General features: G+C 41.9%; 1 protein-coding gene across 3 annotated transcripts in view; it reads right to left on the bottom strand.

Moving 5' to 3' along the window:
* Positions 1 to 4,449, bottom strand: part of GNL3L (G protein nucleolar 3 like) — a 28,914-nt gene extending 24,465 nt beyond the window's left edge. The window contains exons 1-3 of one of the 3 annotated variants that reach the window (XM_036271083.1): positions 4,345 to 4,449; positions 3,898 to 3,983; positions 1,472 to 1,537 (exon numbers count right to left, since the gene is read on the bottom strand). In XM_036271083.1, the coding sequence (XP_036126976.1) occupies positions 1,472 to 1,490 (19 nt within the window). In that variant the 5' untranslated portion in view covers positions 1,491 to 1,537; positions 3,898 to 3,983; positions 4,345 to 4,449. The other 2 variants (XM_036271081.1, XM_036271082.1) reach the window with 2 other exon arrangements.
* Positions 4,450 to 10,497: the final 6,048 nt, after the last annotated feature.

Consider the following 10,497-nt stretch of genomic DNA (forward strand, 5'->3'; position numbering starts at 1 on the left):
AAGGTAACATACTATGTACTCTTGTCAGCAACTTGCTTTTTTCAATTAACAAGTCCTGGAGATCTTTCCATCTAATGGTTTTCCATACAGCAGTCTTCCCACATAATATTCCCATGTAATACTTCCTCATTATCTTAAACTGCCAGGGGTCTTTGGTATGCATATACTCTAGTTAACCAGTTAATTACGGTCTTCTTTATCACTATCAATAATCTGGTATTTGATGTTCTTAAATATAGTTGATTTTGTTCATTTTTCTTGTGTTACTTGAAAAAATGATTATTTGCTTTTGGTATTAACACACCAAAGTCTGGTTCATGATGACATTTTTTACTATTATATAAAGTAAATGTACTAAATTTTTTTTCATCATAGCCTACATAGGCAGGGCCACCACTCACACAGAATACGGGGCTACTGGGGTTGTACAATTCTCATTTAGTCTACCCACTGTTCTAAGTATCTTACCTACTGTAACTCATTAAATCCTCACAACACTATTAGGTAGATACTATTTTTTTAAATCCTCATCCGAGGATATGTTTTCATTGATTTGAGAGAGAGAGGAAGGGGGAGAGAAACTTCAATGTGAGAGAGAAACACTGATCACTTGCTTCCCGTACACACCCCAACTGGGAATCAAACCCACAACCTGAGTATGTGCCCTGACTGGGAATCAAACCAGTGTACAGGACAACACTTTAACCAAATTAGCCACATCAGCCAGGGCTAGGTAGGTACTATTATTACCCCATTTTGTAAATAAAGAGACTGAAGTTCAGTAACTTGTCCAGGACCACACAACTAATAAGTGAAAGAGATAAGATTCAAAGTCATTCTGGCTCCAGAGTCCATTCTCTTGGCCACGGGTACAATTTATGGTACCAACTTAAAGGTACAACTTAAAAAGAAAAAGGTTAGGGGACGTTAAGTTCCAGGTAGTATGATATGGTATTTACTGCTATTCACCTCAGGTCAAGTCACTTATCCTTGCTGAGCCTCAGTTTCTCATCTGTAAAATGAGAATGGGAGATAAGGGGAGCATTACCTCACAAGGAAGTTGGGAAGGCAACAATGATACCATATATAAAAGACAGACAGCTCTGGCCAGTTTGGCTCAGCAGTAGAGCATCAGTCCGTAGTCCAGAGAGTCTCGGGTTCCATTCCAGCCAAGGGCATGTACTTCGGTTGTGGTTCATCCCCAGTCCTGGTTGGGGTCATGTGGGGAGGCAACCAGTTGATGTGTCTCTCTCACACTGATGCTTGTTTCTTTCTCTCTCTTTTCTCTCTTCCTCCCTCCTTCCTTCCCTCCCTCCCTCCCACTCTATCTGAAGATAAGTGAAAAAATATCATTGGGTGAGGATTTAAAAAAAAAAAGACAGAATGATCTGGGCAAATTTTTAAAGTTGCCGTGAAATACTATGAATATTCATTACCATTTAGAATTGGGAGAAGGGTAAAAGAAACTCACTGTGTCTAAGTTTCATCATGATGAACAGCTTAAAAGGAGATAGGTTCAAATCTGCAGGCTTTCTTCCTGTCAGAATAGAAGAAGAACCAATTTGAAGAGAGGACTGGGGAAACACAATGCCACAAGCCTCCTCTGAGCCCCCAAAAGGCAAAACAAAATGTTAAAGAACATAAGGAAGCCCTAACAATGGGAAGAACTAGGAGAAGGGACTATACTGATGCTAGGGCCTGGTATGGCTGAGTCTACAAAGGGAAGGCAGTGTCACACCATCCAAAGGGAGGCTGGGTCTAAACCTCTCTTCCTAGGTGGAGTCAATGCCACAATGCAGTAGATGGGGTCCTTGGTTCTCAATTCTCCACCCTGCAGGTAAGGGAATAGCACTAAAACTCTCTACACTGAGAGTAAGGAAGTATGCAAAGACAATCTATTTCTACATTAGGTGTTAATAGTACTTCTTTTCCCAAGTAGGGAGTTCTGTGTCACATCCACCCAAAAGGGAGTAAAGACAATCCCAGGAAAAGGGACCTCAGAACAGGGTTTTTTATCTGTATATCTATGTTGCCTGAGGTCAGTGCAAAACATTGGGTGAGGAGAGAAAATCTGTGCCTACATTTGTGGTCGAGGTTTGTTCCTTGGTGATTTGGGGAGACAGAATGCCTTCTGTCCCTCTACTCTGGGGTGCAGAGGAACTGGGGAAACTGGTGCAGTGGCTGTGTGCATCTCTGCTGCATGGGGGAGAAGGGTGGGTCTGTCCCTATCTCCAAGTTGTACAAAGGGTAGTCCTGGGTCTCTACCCTGGGGTTGTCTATGGGGTGGGACTGATATGTCTGTCTTTACTACAAGGTAACATTAGTGCCACACTAACAAAGAGGGGGGTTTAGGCAGCTTTGCATGAGTGCGGTCTGCGCCTTACCTGCTGTGGCTTTTCTAGACCCTTCCATGGGAAGTGGGATGGGAAAGAAAGATCTATTATCAGTGTACTAACATTGAAGGAAATAGGACCTCTGGTTCTCTGCAGAGGGAGGGTGGCAACCCAGCTATAAATTCAATGGATTAGCCCTTACACTTGGAGGGGGGTCCTGGGTTTTACACTAGGGGGTGGGGGAGGTCCTGTGTTTTTACCCTGGTTGGAAAGAGATCTAAGCTCCTCTACCTTGGGTAAGTGGAGAAACTACCATATGCATGAATTGCAGGTGATCAGTGATGTCATTGCCTCTCAACACTGCAGAGAGTGGGAGCTATCTGTTCCCTTGGAGTTTCTTCTTTGCTACATTTGATGATTCTAAATCCTTGGTTGGGGGTGATCTCTGTTCACCTCAAAAGAGGAAACAAATCTAAACCCTGCTACCCTGGGAGCCCCACAAAAGGCAGATCTGAGTCTCTTCCTAGATTAAGGTGTACTGCAGTCTGCTGTGGGGCATTTTGGGGTTAAACCCCTACAAATTCAGTAAACCAGAACCTCCTTAAAGAGTGGACTGATTTTCGCCCTGGCCGGTTTTGCTCAGCAGTTAGAGCATTGACCTGCAGTCCCCAGAGACCAGGGTTCCGTTCCTGCTAAGGGCATGTACCTCGGTTGCAGTTTTTCCCCCAGCCCTGGTTGGGTCTTGCGGGTGGCAGCCACTCAATGTGTCCCTTTCATGATGTGTCCCTTTCACGTCGATGTTTCTCCCTCTCTCTCCCACTCTATCTGAACAAAAAAAAAAAAAAAAGGAAAAATATCCTCCGGTGAGGATATAAAAAAAAAAAAAAGAGCGGACTGATTTTCTACAATAGGTACTCACTGTAGCCTAGGAGGAGGGGGAAATCTGCAAGGTTCTCCATAGGCTGAGGATTGTCCCTGCAATCACTTAAGGAGGGGTGATCTACCATCTCTGCAGGAGCGGGGGCGGGGCTTCCGTCAATTAGTTACACTGGAGCGAGGCTAGGAGGTCTCTAGGTCCTGCGAAGGGAAGGATGTTCCCTCCCCCTGTATATTAAGTTTCTAAGTTCCACAATACTGGTGGTCGGCAGGAAAGTGGGGGTATACATCAAAGCCTCTGTCCTAAGAGAAGAGGTGCGTCAAGGCGAATCAGTGCATTAGCGCCCGTAGAGGTCTCCGCTGGTCAGCATCGTGGGGCTGAGGACAGGTCTCTACACCAGTAGGGCCATCGTCGCCACACCTTCGGGCAGGGGGGGTCGACGCCTGCTTACACACGAAGAGTGCGGAATGGAGCCTCACTATCATGAAGGGAGGAGGGCATGCAACGCTTCTCCACACAAGCGAGGTCTAGGACTCTGCACAGTGTGTACAGGGTCTACAGCTGTCTAAATGGGGTCAGGCCGTGCCCCTCTACCCCGCAAGAGTGCATATGAGCGCATGTCCACGTGCGGAGCGATCCTTGCCCTTCGTCTGGGCCCTTTATCCTGAAATGGAGTCGGCTCTTTACCTCTCTATTCCTCGGTGGAAGGCGCCTCTTGTTTCACCTCATGTAGATGACCCTTACCGCGCGGCCGGCGGGGTGAGTGCTCACCACTGAAAAAGAGAGTCGTCTCTTACCTCCACTTCCGGCGGGGATCTGAGATGAGAGGGTAGCGAGACAGCACACTTGGCCCAGTGACTGCGCTCGCGCCGCTTAGTTCCGACTTCCGTGTCCCAGCCTCTGGGCTCCAGCTCCGCCCGCCTCGCGCTCCGAAGGGCGGGACTTCGGATTGACAGCTCGCGCCCGCCCGTCGCTTCCCCGCGGCTGCGATGGCCCCGCCCCCCGGCTGCTGGGTAAGGTAGGGAAATAGAGGAGGGGGGAGGAGGGGGGAGGGGGGAGGAGGGGGGTGGGGATGCGGGAGGGGAAAGCGGGAGGGGTTAGCGACGGGTTGACGGATGTGATCAGATAACCTACTTGTAAGTCAAGATCTTCTCCGCGGTCCTCTGCCCAGGCCTAAATACGCGTGTTCCCGAAACGCAGTGACCAGGCCATAACCATTACCGCGTCCGACGAACGTGGGAGTCAGTGCCTTTGTCTCCAATGGAAGATGGCGACGGGCAGGGTGTGAGAAAATGGCCGCCTGAGTCACATGTCTGTCGAGTGTTCCCCACCTGAAGTGGCTGGGTTAGCTGTTTCCAGCAACCTTTCCGGCTTGTTGGACCCCACACAACGTAAGCAGCCACTCCCAGCTCCTTCTGCAGAAGCTGAGATCCATGGCCAGGCCCAAGAGTCAAACACCTGGAAGCCTCTCCCAGCCGGTTGCCCTCTTCCCCTCCGTCGCTTCCCCGAGGCCCAGAGTAGTGCCTGAAGAAGGGAATGGGTTGATGTCTCTGAAGTGGGGGCAAGTTAGAGATTTTTCAGGAACTATCTCAAGGAGCTCCTGACCTGACTGGAGAATGAGGTCTCCCCCTGAAAACCATAAATATTAGTCTGAAAATGTCTTCTTCCTGACCATTTAATTCCAGCCCCTCCACTTCCGAGCCCCTGTACTCCTATGGTATGTTCCTCCACCTCCACCGAATCCAGGCAGAAAATGACACCCTCTGCCCAGTCCTACCCCTTACATACACAGGACTCATTGCCCCTACATCATGGAAGGATTCTAATCGCTCACCCTAGACACACTCTGGACCCCAAACCAGCCCTGGTCACCCTCACCTTTACTCGGCATTAGCAAATCCTTGCCAGTTCTTTAATACCTAACCCTTGTCACTTCTAAGAACTTTCCCAGCTGAGTCAGAAACCCAGAGCACTTTGTCAAACTTATCACTTAATACCATAATCATTTACATGGCTGTATCTCCACAGGAGAGAGAAATCAGTAGGATTAAGGGCCATGTATCTTCGATCCCTAAATAAACCCCAGCACAAGACTGGTACAAGGCAGGCTTCAGAAAATGTTTGTTAAATGGGTGAAATTTTACACCTGAGGGATAAATCAATGGAAATGGACATTTTGTAAGTAGCATTGGGAAATTTGGCTCACCATAAGGGGAAAAATAAAACTGGATGCCTACTTATTTTCACATAAGAGGGTGGAGAATATTTTTGTAACCTAGGACAGGTAAAGACTTTTTTAAAATTATTGATTGGGGAGGCAGGGTAGAAACATTGTCAAACCTCCATTCTTGGCGTATCCAATGATGCTCTAACCAACTGAGTGACCTGGCCAGGGCCCAGGTATGGACTTTATAAACAGTCGCAAATGCACAAACTATAAGGAAAAACATTATAACGAAATATTTGATAGAAGTGAAAATTGGTTTTACTACTTTGGAAAACAATCAGAAAGTATCCCGAACAGTTGAAGATGGCCCTAGGACCCAGCAATTCTACTGTCATAGATGTGTGTGTGTGTGTGTGTGTGTGTGTGTGTGTGTGTGTGTCCAACCCCTAGACTTTAAGTCCTAGAGAAATTCTTATACATATGAACAAGGAGGCATGTGCAAGAATATTCACTGCAGAATTGTTTGTAATAGAGAAAATATATTAACAATATAAAAGTTCACCAACAAGAGAATGAAAAAATAGTAGTACAACCTACAGTAGACTACTTACTATACAGCAGTGAAAAATGAACCAAAGTTACATGTGTCAATCCAGATAAATTTCATAAACACAATGCTGAGATAAAATACAAGTTGTAAAAGGATACATGAAGTCTGAGACAATTTATTCATATATATTTTTTAAATCTAGGAAACAATACACTATGTTGTTAATAGATTACATAAATATGTAAACAACATTTTTAAAACAAGGGAAGTAAATACCAAGTGCAGAACGATGATTACCTCTGGGGAAGAAAACAAAGGAACAAAATGAGTGAGAGATACACAGGAGATTTCAACTGTTTGTTTAACAGTTTATCTGGGTAGTAGATACATGGGTGTGTCTTATTCTCTATACTTATTTGCATGCCTAAAAGATTTCATAATAGTTTTAGGAAAACTACAAAGATCTACAACAAAATTAATGGTATTTAGATCTAGATCACTGGTTCTCAAACTTTGGCCAGCAGCAGAATCACTGGGCTTGTGAAAATACCAACTGCTGGGTCCCACCTCCAGAGTTGTGTTTCAGTAAATCTTGTATAGGGCCCAGGAATTTGCATTTCTAACAAGTTCCCAAGTGGTGATGATGGTGATGGTGATGGTGATGGTGATGGTGATGGTGATGGTGATGGTGATGGTGATGGAGATGGTGATGAAGCTGCTACTGCTAGTCCAGGTGCTACATTTTGACAACTACTGACAGAGAAAATGAGAATATCAATGAATTTAGGTGTTTTTCTTTTCTTATTGTACTTTTCTGTTTTCACATATTCAATGAATATCTATTACTTTAGGGAGGTTTTTGCTATTTTTTTAATTACCTTGTCAAAAAAAGGAGACACATCTGTAACAAAAATTAATGAAAAAAACACATTTTCCTAAAATCTCAAAAAATAAATAAATAAATTCACTCTCGTCTCTACTTCCCACTCTTATTTTACTCATGTATACAACCATTCTAAAGTACATTATGTGTCTTTTGTTTATTTGTATTGTTGTAAAATATACACTGTTGTCTTTGTTTTTGTTTTGTTTTTTGGTATGTGCCCCTAGCAGGAACCAAACCTGGGACTCTCTGGTCCGCAGGCTGATGCTCCAACCACTGAGCCAAACCGGCTGGGGCTGCACTGTTGTTTTATGTGCAAGTTTTTCCCCCAAAATTTTTACTTTTCAATTTTTCAAAATTCAGAACAGTTGAAAGAAAAGTACAATGAAGGCCCATTTACCCTTAATACTTTGCCAAATTTACTCTACTTCTATTTATATGTGTATGTATAAACCAATTGAAAGTTGCAGGCAGTATAACACTTCACCCTAAATTCTTCAGCACACATCTATTAAAATAAAAACATTTGTCCTTGCCGGTTTGGGCAGGACATCAATCCCCCACCCCAGTCCAGGTGCATTCAGGAGGCAACCAATCGATGTGTCTCTCTCACATCAATGTTTCTCTCCTTCTCTCCCTCCCTTCCAAGATTCTATCTCAAAATCAATGGAAAAATATCCTCAGGTGAGGATTAACAAAAATAATAAATAAGGACATTCTCCTATATAACCACAGTACCATTATTACACCTAAGAAAATTTAACAATTCAGAAATACCATTAATAATGCCCTACACTCAAATTTTCCAATTATGCCCAAAATGTTTTTAGACCCGCTCTTATTTTTTAATCCCAGGATCTAATCATGGTTTATGCATTATGAATGGTTGTTGTACTGCTTTAACCTCTTTTAATTTATAACAGTACCCTGTATTTTTTGTGTTTTATATTACACTGATATTTTTGACAAGTTTCTTATAGAATGTCCCACATTCTGGATTTATCTGCTCTTTCCACATGATTAGATTCAGGTTAAATATTTTCAGCAATAACAGTACCTAGGTGGTATTGTTTACTTCATACTGTATCACCTCAGGAAGCACGTAATAGGTTGTACCACAATGAAAGATGCTTTGTGTGTGTGCAATTTTGTTTTATGTAAATGGTATCTCATTATGTTTCTTACTTTTTTCATTCAGCCATGTGTTTTCAGCCAATCTACATTGCTGTGTATACATCTAAACTATTGCTTCTAAATGCTCATGCTAACCAAGTAATAGTTTGTTTTAGTTTGCATTTCTCTAATTACTGATGAATTTTTGAACATCTCTTCATATGTGTGTTAAATGTCTCTTGTGTAAATTACCTGCTTGTATAGTTGGCCCTTTTTTTTTTTTTATTGGGGTCCCTCTTTCCTGTTGATTTGCTAGAATTCCTTATGTATTCTAGCTATTACTGCCCTGTCAGTTTCAGACATTGTGAATATTCTCTCCCTCTTTTAACTTTGCCCATGATAGCCATTTTTGAAAATAAATTGTTAAGGAAAAGCAAAGAAAGAAAGAGAGAGAGAGAGAGAAGAAAAGAAAAGAAATTGTTGATTTTTTTTTTTTTTTTTTTTTTGTAATCCTCACCAGAGGACATTTTTGCATGTATCTTCAGATAGAGTGGGAGGAAGAGAGGGAGGAAGAGAGAGAAACATTGATGTGAGAGAGACACATCTGTGAGAGAGAACATTGACTGGTCACCTCCCACATGACCCCATCCCAGGCCAGGGACAAACTGCAACCAAGGTACGTGCCCTTAGCAGGAACTGAACTGGAGTCTCTCTGGTCCGCAGGCTGACGTTCTAACCACTGAGCTAAACTGGCCAGGGCTGTTGATTTTATTGTAATCAAATTTATAAAATTATTTGCTTTATGGTTTTTGGTTTGGGGTCGTTATTTCAAAAATAGTTCCCTCCTCCTGGGTTACAAAGATGTTTGCCTACATTTTTTTCTTAATTTTAGAGTTTACCTTTCACCGTTAAATTTTACTCCATCTAGAATCCACTCTCATATGTGGAGATAGGTAGGGATGCAGTTTTATTTTTTCCACACACGGAGCCACATTCCCCACGATCGAATACTAAACAGCCCTTCCTTTTCTATTGATTTGCTATGCCACCTCTATCATATATTATGAAACACACATATATCTGTTTGTGTTCTTGCACTAACATCACCTTGTTTTTACTTTGTAATGTTTCTTAACATCTGATAGGGCAAGTCCCTTCTCTTTACTCTTTTTTTAGGGTTATCTTAGTGACATCTCCATATAAATTTGAGAAAGAGTTTTTCAAACTCTTCAAAAATCCAACTGGATTATTAGTTAGGAATGCACTGAATGTATAGATTAACCTGAGGGATTTGACATCATCAGAATATTAACTCATCCCATCCAAGAGCATGGAACAGCTCTTCATTTGTTCAGTTCACCTTCTATCTGTGTTCTTTATTAAGAGTTTAAAGTTTCTGTTTGGAATTGTTTTTTTACTAATTTAATTCCTTCTTGCTTTATAGTTTTTGTTACTATTATGAATGTTTTTCAATAGATGTACATACATTTTAAATATCAAAACTATATAAAAATTATACTTTGAGAAGTGTCACCCACTCTTGACGATTCTGCCCAGTTGTCATCACACACATCCCAACCGCAGTTACTAGTTTTGTTAGGTTTTTTTTCATATCCCTCCAGGGTTTCTCTCTTACATAAATGTGACATATTATACATACTGCTTTTTTCACTTAATAATACTTCCTGTCCAGGACAGTGTGGCTCAGTGGTTGAGCATTGACCCATGTACCAAAAGGTCATCGGTGATTCCCAGTCAGGGCACATGCCCAGGTTGTGAGCCCCATCCCCAGTGGGGGGCATGCAAGAGGCAGCCAATCAATGTTCTCTCTAATCAATGTTTCTCTCTCTCTCTCTCCCTTTCCCTTCCTCTCTCTCTAAAATCAACAAAGGAAAAAAAAAATAATAATCATGATAATACTTCCCGGAGGTCTTTCCATTTCAGATCATTAGAGACCTTCCAATACACAGAAAGCCACTGTATAGAAGCAGATAGGGTACTTCCTCAAAATGTCACAGTATGTAGATGTACAATATTTTATTTAATGGCTGCAATCCCCTATTGATGAATCTGTGGGTGCCATAATGATTAGACATTTCATCCAAGGCAGATATTTCTGTAGAACAAATTCCAACAATTACATTTGTAACTTTGGCACATATTGCCAAAATTTCCCTCCATCGTTGTCCCATTTTGCACTTACCACCCATGTATGAGGTTATTTATTTCAACATAGCCTCACCAACAAAGTGTATTTTTAAAGACTTTCTCTATTTTTCTGTTGGGTTGTTGTTCTTTCCTTGAGTTCTAAAGCCTTGTTATATAATTAGAGATATTAGACCTTTGTGAATGATATCACTTGTATTTTTTCCCAGTTTGTCTTTATTTTGCATTTGCTAATGATTTTTTTTCCAAGCAAATTTTATTTTTATGTAAACAAATTCATCTATGTTTTCTTTTATGAATTCTAGATTTTGAGGGATAGTTTTGTGATAGATTGCATTAATGATCCCAATTTTTTTTTTTTTTTATCCTCACCCGAGGACATTTTTCGATATTTTGTTCAGATAGAGT

This window comes from Molossus molossus, unplaced genomic scaffold (genome assembly GCF_014108415.1).
Source record: "Molossus molossus isolate mMolMol1 unplaced genomic scaffold, mMolMol1.p scaffold_m16_p_2, whole genome shotgun sequence".
Taxonomy (NCBI): Eukaryota; Metazoa; Chordata; class Mammalia; order Chiroptera; family Molossidae; genus Molossus; species Molossus molossus.